At 43.2% G+C, this 16158-nt stretch overlaps 1 protein-coding gene across 2 annotated transcripts in view; it reads left to right on the forward strand.

Moving 5' to 3' along the window:
• The window catches only part of LOC144774269 (uncharacterized), a 592191-nt gene that overhangs the window by 293565 nt on the left and 282468 nt on the right, over positions 1-16158 (forward strand). Inside the window, exon 4 of one of the 2 annotated variants that reach the window (XM_078659179.1) lies at positions 5004-5059. The exons of the other annotated variant lie outside the window; for it this stretch is intronic. Within the exon in view, the coding sequence (XP_078515305.1) occupies positions 5004-5059 (56 nt within the window). The remainder of the gene's footprint in view (positions 1-5003; positions 5060-16158) is intronic. 2 annotated transcript variants of the gene reach the window in all.

Genomic DNA, 16158 nt, shown 5'->3' on the forward strand with positions numbered 1-16158 from the left:
AAACCAACAAGTTAACTAGCAGTCAGCCCATGAGGCAGCAAACCCCCATGATGCAGATACCGTTATCTGACGAAGCCACACTACGGCACAGGAACGTGTTATCTGATTAGGTCATAACGCTTGCGATCTAATTAGACAAGCGATATTCCTCCGGCCCCTGATAAGGCATACAGAGTTCTCTAAACAAATCAAACCTATGACAACCTGGGAAAAACCCTGCGGCCATTGTTTTGATTTCACCGAGAACTTCAGCAAAAGAATGTGCTAACGACCTGGTCGTATGACATCCTTATTGACGTATCTATGTCCATCCTTACGTCAATCTCGGCACCTTAAAGGTATAAATATTACCGATATTGCCCTATGCAAACACACGCGGTGGTGACGAGACGGAGCAGCCATACTTGCCGAAGCCAAGAGCAGAGCAGACCCCGCTGGCGCAGCCCCGCCTTCCTGACGCGCTGAGAACGAGACGCGCTGCTTTCTCTAGCCGAGAGATCCAGCACCGGCGCTTCCGGGTAGCCCTCGCAGGCAGCCTGGAATATCGAGACCAGAGAGAGAGATACCATCCCTCATTCATCCTAACTTCCAGGTACAGAACTGAACAACCCCTCACAGAGAATTCTTTAGTTAGTCACTTGGCAAAACAAACTTAACTTAAACTGTAACTTTCTATTCCCGCCCACGTATTAGGCTTAGGTCAGGTACACGGGGTAGGCGTATTTAGAAACACCAGTTGAGTACGTTTAGTCAAATGTATATGTGTATATATCTATTTTAATCATTTTAAACCTTCATATGGCTTAGAAACCATATCAATGTTTTTACAGTATTATTTTATACTACTGCTTTTAATGTATGCACTTTACTTAACCATAAGTATTGCAATAATATCGATCCATTTCTCTTGTATGAGAAAAGAGACTGATCAATAAATAACACCTTTTATTGAACACGCCCGTCTCTTCCTTTTCTCTACAATCTGATGAGACTAAGAATGCACGTACTGACTGAGTAAAATAAATTGCCTTTTGTTCACACGACTCTCGAGATACACTCTTGATTAGGGGAGAGCAAAGTTGTCATGTTCTATGGTTGTCAGAAACTAAATCCCTTCTTGTCTAATCAGGGAAGTTAATTCCTTCCAGAACATTCGAGAAAGTTTCTAGTGAACTCTGAGCTAAGCTGGCAAACCCAAAACTTTAAGTCTAATATCGACAGTAGTAGACCTAGTTAACGTCTGGTCTAGGCCTATACTATTGAAGGTATTATTCCAATGCGCAGAGCCTATTGGGATGATAGGAACTACACTACATGGCGCCCAACGTTGGGCGCCATGTAGTGTAGTTCCTATTATTCCAATGCGCAGAGCCTATTGGGGCCAGTTTGCTGCCCATGTCCCCTTTTCATTGTTATGTATTCTAAGAGAGCACTCCTCTCGCGCTCTACTGTCGCACTTCACAAAGTGGTAATCATTCCCGACAATATATTCCATTAATCCAAGTATTCAAATGTAAACTCTTATGTCCGTGACCTTTTTGTTATCCAATGTTACTTCCATTCACTATTTATCTTCATCACAACGGAGACAGTGTAATTAAATCTGCAGTTTTTATTAAATTCTTCCAATACCAACTGCTCGCCACTCCAGGCTTTATACAATGGTACGTACAGATCAATCACAGGTTTGAAGTTGACACACTATGTAAATATCCAATGCATTTCGAGCCCTCTTGGCTCTTCGTCAGGGATTGCTGAAACACATACAATAAACAGCTTAGCCTCATGTTTCATTATAAACAATATAGAATATTCAACGACCCAACATCAATTATAAAAACGAGTAATCACCTCTGTGTCCCAAACCCCAGTAAAACATCATTCGAATGCTGCTAAATTCTACCCCTATACCTCACCCGTGCCTCCCAAATCCGATTTTACCCTGAGAGCGCTATGAAAATAAACGAAGACCTCATGACAAACATTGCACAAAAGACCCATTCCCCTGCTCTTAGTCCTCCCTTTTCCTACAATCCCTACACTTTCCAGTTCACATGCCCTGCATCTCCCTGTCCCATATTTTTACCTTATGTGCAAAACGTTCACCATCCTCGTGTTGTTCACCATGAATGCACTACTTCCTCCCTCTTCCTGGCCATTAGTTCAAATTATCAGCTGCACTCATTAACGCTCTTAAATCTTCGCGCTGCTTTTTACCAAGCCAGTAACTTGCAAGTTCTTTCCGGTCAACATTTTCATTCCCATGGAATCCCAGCGGGGACCTAGCTGGTGGGATTTTTAAGAGAGGAAGATAACTCCAAGATAGCTATAGTGCTGCAACCTTAACAGAATTTCCCACTGTAATCTGATCACCAGAGCTGACTGAAGTATAATCGTGGATACTGCGCCATTCAAAGGAATCTTGAAGTACCAGTGACACTCTGGTCTGAAGAATTATTGAGAATATTCCCAGGTCTAGAGAACTTTTATGTTATCTGGCGAGTCCTGATGAAGGTGGTGTCCATCGTTGTGCAAATCGAACCAAAACGCGTTGACCAAGTTCCCTTTTTTCTACCAACTAAAGTGATTATATACTTGAGTAACAGAGATAACATCTAATAAGACTTGTTTATAAAACCCAGATATGTGAAGTTGTGAATGTGATAGAGTGAAAGTGGTGTGTGTGGTATTGTTCTCTACCTGGTGTTATATGTATAGGAGTTTTGAAATAATGAATTGTGAACTTTGAGTCATTTTTGATACTTTTGATGCATAAATGTTATTTTTTTAAATCATTAAAAAAGGAAAATAGCAAATGAAGAAGTAATTTAAAGAATAAAAATAATGAAAAAATAAAATAAATGTGTTGTATTGCAATGATTATGCCTGTATAATTGGAATATTTACCCTGAAAAATCAATAGGTCACGAGGGAGTTCTTTCCATTGTGACAGAGGAAGTGCTAAAGGGAGATGAATTAATATATAGGAAAGTGGAAATGAGTAGAAAATATATGAAAACGAGCGCCCACAATTCGGCTAGAAACCTTGTGGCCCTTCAGATGCAACACAACCTTCCCATGGGATCGTCACAATCCCACTGTGCTTCGCAAGTAAATGGATATAGTTTAAGGGAAGCATGATGTGCATTTAATAGGGCACTTGGCCTGAGATGACACAGAGGCAATTGCATTTGGAGACGCGTGTACTGGTTTATGGTTCCCATCCCAATAATGGATTTAAAGTGTGATATCTTGGGAGCTGTATGTTGTAGAAACCAACCAGGGACATCATGTATTGTGTGCACTCGGACTCAAGCTCTCAGAGGGCTAAGGGGGTGCCTTTTACTTTCTTTCCAAGGCAGGGTTGGGGCAGTGCAACTGTGGTGCAGGCTGCAGGTGCTCTGCCCCCTTTTGAAATGGCGCTGCCATCAAGCCGGGTCTGGTGGCTTAGTGGACTATTGCATCCACTGTAGGGGCCTGTGTTCGACCTCATGGTCACAGGTTCACATCCCGGTGGGTCCACTTGGCCTTTCATCCACCTATGGTCGATAAAATGAGTACCATTGAGTTGGGTAAAAATAAACAACTGTTATTCAGCGCCTTGAGACCCTAGCTTAGGTAATAGGTGCGGTTTACAAATCCACATGTTCTGTTATATTATGCAGCTGACAGAAAGGCAGTGTGCTTGGTGGGGGCCTGGGTGGGCGGGGGCTTGGAGGGGGCATAACATTGATGGGATGAAGGGGAAGAGCATGGACAGACAATTCCCGGCCTGTGTGTGATTATTAGGTATTGAGAGACAAGGTCAGGCATACTTTAACTGACAGAAATGGGAGGTGGTAGGAGGAAAGAGGCATGTGTGAACTGTTTAACTATGCACAAGACCTCCAGGGTTTTAAGGGACACCCTACTTCTCCCGGCCAGGAGCAGGTGAGCTTCTAATGTGGCTACACATATTCCTGCAGAGTGGAAGGCCCTTTACAAAGGTGGACTAGACATCTTTCTGTTGTTCATTGCTGTATTTTGTTTATAAACTGGTACTGATGAGGTGAAACTTTTGCCCAGTGTTACTGCGTGTAAAGCAATTCAGAATAATGAAGCAGTAGTATCCCAAAATATGCGCATCACATAGCTTTATTTACATTTTCTTACCACACAATTTCGTCGACCCTGCTGCATAATTTGGTCCTCCCTTGCCTCATAATTTAGTAGACCTTCCTATAGGGCAGTCTGGCAGTGCCCACAGGGTGCCCAGTCAGGTCAGTGTGTGTGCTTTGTTTTGCTGCTTGCTGACCTGTTTTACAGTCTGGTGGACAGTTTTTACTCTTAATTTCTGTGATAATACCACAGATATATTGTCTGCAGGACACACAAGTACATGTAGTCTACCATACCTTGCAAAATACCTCTAAAGCCCGGCCTTTACAAGTTTAAAACTGCGGCATAATTCGGTCTTCACTTGCCTCATAATTCCAGTAGCCCTGCCTTTTTAGAGACTTTTGGTTTGAAATGTGTAGTAAGCCTGTTACTCCAAACATCAGTCACCCACAAACCTTTAATTTGCTAAACACCGTTTAATAATATTTCTCCACCGTAAAAATGATTTGCCATGGAAGCTGGGGGTGTTTGTGTTTATTGGTGATGAGGAGTACCAAGTTCTAGAATATTTTTTCAGGAGGGGTCCTTACGCCTGGAAATTTTGACAGTGGGGTCTCGGCATCCAGAAGTTTGAAGACCTCTGGCTTATGCTAACTCAAATTATTTGTGATTTCCACTTGTGAAGCACCATATGGACGTCCTTTAAGAGGTCAATTTAAGATGCAGATGCAACCTTTAACTCACCACTTTCGACCCTTGGCACTGATTAGCCTCATGATGTGGCAAAATCAACACCAAGTACACATGGTCAACTTTTCCTTTTGGGCACCCATGCTTCTGCCTCATTGTTTTCTGCCAATTTTTAGAATTAGACTAATTAATATTAGTTTATTTTTCTCTATTAGTGTAATAACAAATGGAGGATCAGGAGCTGGAATGGGACCTTTTGCTGGCAAATGAGGTAAGTAAAATAAATCACTTTTAAATGTATGATGTGTGCTTCCGTGCAGAAAAGAGTATGGGCCTGATTTAGATCTTGGCGGACGGGTTACTCAGTCACAAATGAGACAGATGTCCCATCTGCCAAAATATAAATCCCATAGCATATAATGGGATTTATATTTCAGCAAACGGGTTATCTATCACCATTGTGACAGATTAACCCATCTGCCAAGATCTAAATTAGGCCCTATGTTTGTGTGTGTGAGAGAGTATGTACATGTATGAACATGTGTGTCTCTATGTGTGAGCCTATGTGAGTGAGTGAGTGAGTGAGTGAGTGAGTGAGTGAGTGAGTCATAGGTGGGGAGTGGGATTGAGTGTCAGTGAATATGTATAATTAAGTCAAAGCGGATGAAAAATGAAAAAGTGAGAACACAAATAACTGCAGGTGGGTAAGAGTGATTGATAATGAATGAGTAATAATGAGTAATAACTGTGAATGTGAGTGGGTGTGAATGAACGAATAAGAATGAGTGAATCAGAGTGGGTGATAATAAGTGAGACTGAAGGCATGCCTCTTTATCTTAATGATACATAGCCACATGTTTCTAAATAGCCTCAGTACATTGAAGAACACGCAGATTTCCAGATTATGTCCCAGTATATAAAGGGTGCAAGGAGACATGTCTTCCCACATTGCCTCAGTCAGCTCATGAAAGCACCAACGCATTTTCAGGATGTGCGCCGTTATATAAAGGCACTATTGCCACATGTTTTCACATTGCCTCAGTGTTAAAGCCCCATCTCATTCCCAGGCGATATCCCAGTATGTAAAAGAGACATTACAACAAGTATTTCCACATTACCTCTGTACAGGAAGCACCAACTTAATCCCAGAATGTGCCCCAGTACGTATAAGACACATTACTACATGGGTCCACATTGACTCACCATGTGACGCACCAGCACATTGCTAGGAAATACTCCAGTATATAAAGGACACATTGCCACGCTTCCACGTTGCTTCAGTACCTCACACACACACACACACACACACACACACACACACACACGCACACCTACACGTGTTACCATCCTTGTGGGGACTATGTGTGAATACCTGCCTTGTGGGGACTTACCTTTCCCAATGTTTGTAAAACACACAACTAACAGAAAAATGTTAGGAAAAAATTAATGATACAGGATCCTGCTTCAAATTTGCAAATATATTGTTATTTAATCGTGCGCACAGCACCATCCTTGTGGGGATTGAACACGTGCTACCATCCTTGTGGGGACCTAGTCCATAACACTATTTGTGATTGAATACAGTCGAAGGCACATGGCTAAATGTTTATTTTAGCAACAATATATACAAACAACATTAAAATATATTCATATATGAATTGCTGCATATATAATAGGGGTATACAATAAAGGCAGATTATCTTATTGTGCCAGAAAATACCATATCATGCTTAACGAAAGACACTTAAAGCTGCATTTAACCTATTTATTAGTGCTTAAAATCTTAGGAGATAAGGGAACTAACACATAAGGAAATTAACATATGGAACAAAGGAATATGGTCAAGTGGAATCCAGAGCTTGAGTAGCTGCTTACATTTTTACCAAAATAGATGTTTAAGTTCCCACAGAGATACTGAAATAGTGTGTACATTCAAAGCTTGAAGCCCATTATAAAGGATGTGAAACTAATGATGTTCAAGTCCACACAGCGGTTGTGTGTAATTATAGAAATGCTCAGGTCCCCACAGAGATGGTGTGTTATCATAGAGATGTTCAAGTCCCCACAGAGATGGTGTGTTATTATAGTGATGTTCAAGTCCCCACAGAGATGGTGTGTTATTATAGTGATGTTCAAGTCCCCACAAAGATAGTGTTTTATTACAGTGTTGTTCAAGTCCCCACAAAGATAGTGTGTTATTATAGCGATGTTTAAGTCCCCACAGAGATAGTGCATGAAGGTGATTGTGTTTAAGTCATCATTAAAATAGGGCCCAATTCACAAAGGTAAACGTAGACAAAAAGTCTATCTTTACTACTTTTCAGTAATCACAAAGGTAAATTTTGACCAAAAGTCTAACTTTGCCTCATGGCACCCCTTGGTGCTTCAAGTCGAAACAGAGCTTGTGTTTAGTTACTTGAAGTCCCCACAGAGATAGTATGTTTTTATAGTGATGTTCAAGTATTATAGTTTTTTTAAGCCCATACAAATACAGAGTGTTATTATAGTGATGTTTAAGTCCCCACAGAGATAGTGCACAAAGATGATTGTGTTTAAGTCCTCATTAAAATAGGGCCCGATTCACAATGGTAAACTTAGACAAAAAAATCTAACTTTTGTACTTTTCAGTTTCAACAATGTAAACTTAGACCAAAAGTCTAACTTTACTACTTTTCAGTATTCAAAAAGCCCCATACAGAGAATGCAAAGCTGGTGATGCTCAAGCCAAAACAGAGCTTGTGTGTAATTAAATGAATGTTCAAGTCCCCACAAAGATGGTGTGTGACTATAGTATTACCACGGTCACCAAATAGAATGTGTGTGATTATAGACATGCCCAGGTCCCCACAGAGATACTGTGTGATTCTAGACATGCCCAGGTCCCCACAGAGATAATGTGTGGTTATAGACATGCCCAGGTCCCCACAGAGATAGTGTGTGAATATAGACATGCCCAGGTCCCCACAGAGATAGTGTGAGATTATAGACATGTCCAGGTCCTCACAGAGATAGTGTGTGATTATAGACATGCCCAGGTCCCCACAGAGATAGTGTGTGATTATAGACATGCCCAGGTCCCCACAGAGATAGTGTGTGATTATAGACATGCCCAGGTCCCCACAGAGATAGTGTGTGACTATAGTATTACCACGGTTGCCAAAGAGAATGTGTGTGATTACAGACATGCCCAGGTCCCCACAGAGATAGCGTGTGATTAATGGCTCACACACAGTTATGACTTTCCTGGGTTTTTGAACATTAATAACTTGACTTCTCTTTGATGAATCTCCATGAAACTTCGCAAACCTCTAGCTTTTCTACATTGGCAGATGATGCAAAGTGTTGTGGTTGTTGGTCATGCGAAAATGTAACAGCTGTCACTTGTAAACAACGCATAAACACATGTGTGGCTTTCTACAAAACACTGCAAATGTGAACTATTTTCTGGTTACATTGTCACATATACCACATCATGCTGCAGTAGCTGGAGTAGCTCTGCAGGAGGCTGAGAAGAAGGCGGAGTTGAGGGAGCTGGGCACACATGTGAATCACCAGCCCAACTTAAACTGCTTAAGACCAGAAAACAGAATGGGTCTGGCAGATTCTTCATGTGCTTGAGACGTGTGAAGATTGTTTTGCAGGGTGCATAGGACAAGCAAGGTCCTGGGGTTTTAGGGCTGGTAGACATACAAAGTTGAGGATCCAACAGATGTAGCAGTTCACATGTGACACATGCATCATGTTGCAGCCTGGAAGATTCCCCATGACCCTTGAAGGATAAATGTGTTGCTGCACTGGCTTCCATTTTACAGGCAGGTCAGGTGCAAACTGATGTTTGGATCCAATGAGCCAGGAAACTAATGTTTCTGTTCAGCTCAAACCTGCACAAAGGAACATAAAACCAAGACTCTAGTGGCAGTGGGCGCAAGGTACCCATATGGTCATGGGTTTTGGGGGACTCTTGATGTGACTGAAGCACAATGGCATCACGGGTAATGGGGATCAACGGTCATGGAATCTTAAGTGCGATAGGGCAGCACAAGGGTAAAATAACAGACTCAAGTCCCAAGGCATTTGAGGGATTATGAAAACTCAGACTTGGCATAGTTGCAGTCCATGAAGCACCACATGGGTAATACAACATGATCCCCGCAAGTTAAGCCCACTGCCCTTAGGGTGCATGAGGGGGTCATGCCAATGACAATACTTTTGGTCTTACATACGTGGAACGCTGTATAGTCTACATGATGTCCTGAGGTTAGAAATAGAGGAGCGTATATTGGCAATGGCCACACAGATAGTCTCCCTATGCCACAGCTATGTTTACAAGTACATTGCAAGATTTGTACAGTATCCAACATACAACTTTAAAAATGTTACCTCTTGACCAGTGCGGGGACTGAAATGGCAAACTAGGGCCAGTGCAGGCACACTTGCCCCACGATGCAAGGATGTGACTGTTACAACTAGAAATGGATGCGACTGTAAACGTGTGTCTTACTGATAACCTATCTTTGCTGTTTGCCCCAGTGCTCCAACATAGGGGCTGATTACGATGGAGGATTTTCCACATCCTCCGGGCCGGCGGAAGCCACCGCCGGCCCGGAGGATGCAGAAAATCCTCTGCGGACCCACCAAGGACCCACCGCCACATTAGGATGGCTGGTGGGTCCTGGTTTCAGTCCGCCGCTTTTCCGCTGCGGTTGGCTTACAACCGCGGCGGAAAAGGCCTAATATGGTGGCGGTGTCTCTCAGACACCGCCAGACATATTAGGATGGCTGTGAAAACATGCTTGTCCGCGGCAGCTTCTCCGCCGAGGAAAAACATGCGGATCTTCACCTCGGGGGCCCGTAGCGGGCCCCCTGGGTGAAGGGGGGTGGGGGGTGCACATGGCATTTGGGGTGCACGTGCAATTTCGTTGCACATACTGCATCACCAAATGTGATGCAGTGTGTGCAACGAAATTAGTTTTATTTATTTTTATGGTTACTTACCTTTTAAAGGTCGTAATCCATACATTACTACCCCCCACCCTGCCCCTCCCCCTCCCCATGTCACCGCCCGGCTGGCACTCCCACTACCGGCCACGGCTGACCCACATGCACTGACAAAAAGCACAAGGCCGGTTTAGGCTTTATTGAAGCTTTGTTGGCTCACCCATCCAGAGCCAAGCTATGGATTCTCTCACTGTGGCCAGTACGGACGCAACCCCATTCCCCTCTCCAGGGCGCAGACTTTCCTGCTGTGCAGTTCCGCGGTCAGGAGGGGCGAGTGGCTATTCTCAGTGCTTGAATACCTAGGGCAATTGGGTAGTGCACGGGTACTTTGCAGTTGCACACTCTCTTCTGCACCGGGAAACCTAACGGAGGTCTGACCTGTGTCACCTGAGATTTGCTCTTCGGGGGCGGGACGGGTTCCTCCACCGCCACCACCGCTCCCCCATGTTATCCCGACTTGCCCTGGTGAAGGGCTCATGGTTCCCTTTCTGCTTGGGATTACCGGCCAGGAATGAAGTGAAAGGGCACCGGACACTGTTGCAGGTCCCAGTCAGGTGTCCTGTATCAAATTAAAACACAGAGTACAAAGTCAAGCAGTAAGCTCTGTAACAGGCACAGCACAGTGATTATTGATGCTCAAAAATTAATATAATAATATTAAATAACCTTGTTGAGACTTCTGACAGTCTGGCTCTGGCAGAGCGATCTAAGGAGTACTGTCGGGGCCAGCGTTATGAGAGGCCGCAGGCACCAAATATTCTCTGGCAGCCGTGTCCGATCCAAACTCACACAACATGATCATAACAGGCTGCAGGCACCAACCACAGTCTGTCCTGAAGCCCATGAGGCGGTACTCACTCGAGAGGCAGCAGGTACGCACCAAATACTGCCTGTGGTACCGGCAAGGTGACTCCAGCCAGAATTTAACTTAAAGAAAATGCGATAACTGGCGTCCACTCCCGCTCCCCGCGTGGCCTGCACAATTTATAGTTTGCATCCTGGCCGGCATTACTGGGCAAATTGAACATGGACACATTGTTGCAATGACTTTTCATGACTCTTTATCATGTGAATGCAATGCTGAATGAAGCCAGCGAGCGCAGCTGAGGCAGCCCCCAGTTCCTGCAGCAGTCAGATTCGGTAAGAGCAGCGAAATGGGCTGTGCGCTGCTTTGGTCAGTTATAGTGCTTTGGCTTGACAGCATCAGGAGCGCTATAAATGTGTGACTTTGCATTTTAGTGCGGGGATGCGGACCACCACACTAAAAAGCATTAGTCCAACGCCTGATGCGTGGTACTTTGCAGGGCTGAGTCAGTCTCTGTGCCACCCTTAGTATCAATTGCATCCGAAAACAAATCTATGTCTGCAATGCAGACAGAATGTATGAATATTGATGTGGTGCATGATAGTTTATACAACATTGTATTTCATAGGCATAGCAATGCTATATAATAGAGCAAAAAGATGACTACTCCGCAGCTACCTACGTCTCACAAAACATACTGCAACCCACAAAACAGCAAATGGTTTGTTATGTCTCTACACATCACAACATGGATGTGTTCCTCACATAAACATATTGTCAACCAATATGTCAGCACAAGAAAGACATAAATCCACCCATAGGCACTATTTTTACAATGACAATGCAGCCATCTGATGATATCAAGCCTGTCAGGTGGGATGAGAGGAGCAAGGTAAGTGAGGCTCAAGCTGTGTTCACCTGCAATGTACAAATTACTACACAGTGTATCGCAGACAATAGGCCAGTTGCGTGCGGGCCAAAACTCAAACATTCATCCTTTTGTGCATTGCATTGCAAACGTAGTTTTGCTCGTAAGTCACACATCGGTGCCAATGCACTGAAAAAGGCATTGCGGTTAATGCGTCGTGTGTCAAGCATGCCTTGTTTCAACTCTGCAGGGATTAGATTGTTTCCTTCTTAATGTTAGGTCACTGCCTAAACATACAACAGAACTCTGCAAGCCTTCTGGAGGTAGGTTTCCTTACTGAAACCTGTTGACCTCAGCCTCCTCCTCAGCTAAAACAACGGCCCTCCCACTAAATGACTCCATGTTTAGATTGGATAGGAAGCTCAGGATAGGGGGAGGTATTGATATTATTTTCAAAAACACGATTAAAATGTTTATTATAGATGCTGACACGGTTGATTGTGTCGTGTATTTCTATAGGTTCTGAATCGATCCCCCTATTCCTGACCCTATTCTGGTTAAACTACCTAGCTAGTTAACTAACAGTCAGCCCATGAGGCAAGAAATCCCCCATGATGCAGATACCGTTATCTGACGCAGTCACACTACGGCACAGGAACGTGTTATCTGATTAGGTCATAACGCTTGAGATCTAATTAGACAAGCGACATTCCTCCAGCCCCTGATAAGGCATACGACGTTCTCATAACAAATCAAACCTATGACAACCTGGATAATCCGTGCGGCCATTGTTTTGATTTCACAGAGAACTTTAGTAAAGAATGTGCTAACGAGCAAGTCGTATGACATCTTTATTGACGTACCTATGTCCATCCTTACGTCAATCCCGGCACCTTTAAGGTATAAATATTGCCGACCTTGCACTATGCAAACACACGCGTGGTGACAAGACGGAGCAGCCATACTTGCCGAAGCCGAGAGCAGAAGCAGACCCCGCAGGCACCAGCCCCGCCTTCCTGACGCGCTGAGAGATGCGCTGCTATCTCAAGCCGAGAGACCCAGCACCGGCGCTTCTGGGCAGCCCTCGCAGGCAGCCTGGAATATCGAGAGCAGAGAAAGAGATACCATTCCTCATTCATCCTAAATTCCAGGTACAGAACTGAATAACCCCTCCTAGAGAATTCTTTAGTTATTCACTTGGCAAAAACAAACTTAACTTAAATTGTAACTTTCTATTCCCGCCCACGCATTAGACTTAGGTCAGGTACACGGGGTAGGCGTATTTAGAAACACCAGTTGAGCACGTTTAGTCAAATGTATATGTGTATGTAAATATATTTTAATCATTTTAAAACATCATATGGCTCAGAAACCATATCAATGTTTTTACAGTATTATTTTATACTATTGCTTTTAATGTATGCACTTTACTTAACTATAAGTATTGCAATAATATCGATCCATTTCTCTTGTACGAGAAAAGAGACTGATCAATAAATAACATCTTTTATTGAACACGCCCGTCTCTTCCTTTTCTCTACATTCTGATGAGACTAAGAATGCACGTACTGACTGAGTAAAATAATTGCCTTGTGCTCACACGACTCTTGAGATTGACTCTTGATTAGGGGAGAGCAAAGTTGTCATGTTCTATGGTTGTCAGAAACTAAATCCCTTCTTGTCTAATCAGGGGAGTTAATCCTTCCTTGAACATTCGAGAAAGTTTCTAGCGAACTCTGAGCTTAGCTGGCAAACCCAAAAATTAAGTCTAGCATCGACAGTAGTAGACCTAGTTAACGTCTGGCCTAGGCCTTTACTGCTGTAGGTACTATTCCAATGCGCAGAGCCTATTTGGAAAATAGGAGCTACACTACATGGCGCCCAACGCGTTTGGAAGGGCGATAAAACTAACGTAAGACATTTAGAGTAACTCAGTCGTGCTTTCTCACTCAGACCCCTTTTCCCAAATACTCCAAAGACGTCTGGAGTGGGTGAAAGGTTATAATATCCTCCAAAACCTCGCAGGAGGGAACTCCTATGTATGGTTCTTGGTCTAGTCAACGTTGAAGGATAAACAGTGTTCCAAAATATTGTGCATCTAATCTCTGTTTCCATAAAGAAACCTGATCTGCAAATAAACATAATACCATCCTGTCAGCAAAATGGACAGCGATGAAGAACGAGAGGTTACTAGATTAGCTACTGAAATAGCAGATGCTGATGCTACCATGCAAGCAGCAGACGCGGATATAATACTCATTCCGGTCGCCAAAAGGAGATCTATAACTCTAAAACTTATAGAAAATGGACTGACACCTAGAGGTGGCACAGTCATATTCGTAATCGAGGCACACGAATATCGGCAGACAGAGGTATACTATACATGGATACATTTTCCAGCAGCTAATACTATAACAAAGTACTTCCACTATTACAAAGTAGAGGAACCTCCTAATGAGTACACTCCTTTCGAGGAGGTGGAAGTACCACTCAAATTCCAAGAGCATTTGCTCTTATTTGATGGCGCCCTAAAACATAATAATCACATTACAAGGCTCGGTCCTTTAGGAAGACCAGGAGCAACGTGGCCGGTCCTAGCCGGATACACACCATATCCAGACATCGAAAGAATGCCTGCAGCAGAGCTGTTAATACAGCTAAAACAACTACTAAAAATTCACAGACAATTAGTTCAGTATGTAATGCGGACTTCAACAATTCAGCCAGCGATTAAACTTCCACAGCTGACCCCTCACCAGGGGAACACAAATAAAATTACACCACAGAACATCCAATCCTGCCTAGGTAAAGTTCCAGCTAAAAGGGAACAAATACCATTCTGGTTGGCACAGAAAATTACCCAAATAGAGGCGGTGTTTCCTGACACCACCCCATTAGAAAAACACAGGATTCTGACTATATGTCTCCCAATGGGAATCGCACCACACATTGAGGACTGTGACACTTGGGGTACAGTCTTTGCTTCCATCTACACAAAAACGCACGGTGTTCCATCCATTTCGGTAATACCAGATGTGCTAAAACAAATTCAAGATGAATACGGTCCAGAACCTGCTTTAACTCTTGGTATGAAATTACTGAAAGACTTCAAGCAGATCTCGGCTATATTACTAGCCAACATAAAGGGTGAAGCAGCAAACGTGGCGATCCGCCAGAGGTTAAAAGAGACAGATATAGCAGACCAACCAGCTGAAATTGCCAGAATCATAGAAAAATCCTATGAAGAACTAGGCAGAGATAGTCTAGGTGGAATACCAGTAAAACCGCAACTGACTACAAGTCCAGAAAAAATGTTTTTTAATAATAATAATAATTCACCAAAAAAGAACTGGGATGGGAACAAACAATCCAATCCCAAAGAAAAGAAATTCCAGTCCAGAGGAAGGTCTCCTAGGCGAAGAGAGAAATCTCCAAACCCGAGACAAAGGTCACCCCAGAGTGACCCCTCTGGGAATAGATATAACCTTAGAAATAGGGATAATATTAAAAAACCTGATAGATATCAAGACATTGATACACGTCCCTCTCAATCTTTTCAGAATTCCTCGCAGAAATCGGAAAGAAGAGGACGATCAGAAGAGCACGCCAAGTCCAAAGACAAGGAACCTGCTCAACTGAAAAAGAAATCACAATTTCCAAAAAAGAAGGTAGCCAGTATCAAGGTAGTTAACAATGCCGAGAATACTGAGGACACAACTGAAAAACGGAGAGTGGGCTCAGACAATGCTAGACAGCGCAGCAGAGGTGAGCATAGCTCGCAAAGTCCTTATGAATCATCTGGAGACAGTGGACACGAATGAATACCTTCAAGTGGAAACTGCAGATACCAGAGTTAGCAAGCCCCACAAAATATACGAGATAACATTACGTATAGAGGGAGATAAGACTAGGAAAATAAGGGGACTATTTTGGGATAACCTCTCAAAGGGTTATGACATCCTTTTAGCTGAAAAAGACTGGCCACCAGAGTTTGTCAGGGAGTGCCCTCATGGCGAAGAAGTAATTATGCCTGCCTTCTCGAATCAAATCCCGATTCATAAAAAATACACACTTGCTAGAAAGTGGGCAGTGGCCTTAGCACCTGCTTTATATAAAAATCATGTAGGATGGGATGAGGATTCTCCTCCTCACAAAGTCCAGTTAAAATCACAACCAACTGCACAAAGGCAGTACCCAATTAAGCAAGAAGCTAAAAAACAAGTAAATGAAATACTAGATCAGCTAGAATACCAGGGGGTGATTGAAACTTGCACCTCACAAATGAACAATCCTTTGTTTCCGGTCTCCAAACCAGACAATTCATATCGTCTAGTTTTGGATTACCGACACCTTAACACATGTTGCAAAACTTTTGCAGTGCAAAACTCACACAGTGCTGCACTAATGAATAACATAGTGCGCAAAAAATACAAAACTACCTTGGACATCTCCAACGGATTCTTTTGTCAAAACATAGCACCAGAGAGCAGATATTTAACAGCTTTCTCAGTAAATGGCACTCAAAAACAATTCTGTCGGTTAGCCCAGGGGTACAAGAACAGCCCGGGGGTATTCTCAGCAAGAGTAACAGAATTACTACAACTATATGATGATGAAGCATTATCTTATGTCGATGACATTTACTTAACAGATGATGACTTGGAGACTCACTTGAAAAGAGTGAACACCATAATACTTG

The sequence above is a fragment of the Lissotriton helveticus genome, chromosome 1_1 (assembly GCF_964261635.1).
Source record: "Lissotriton helveticus chromosome 1_1, aLisHel1.1, whole genome shotgun sequence".
Taxonomy (NCBI): domain Eukaryota; kingdom Metazoa; phylum Chordata; class Amphibia; order Caudata; family Salamandridae; genus Lissotriton; species Lissotriton helveticus.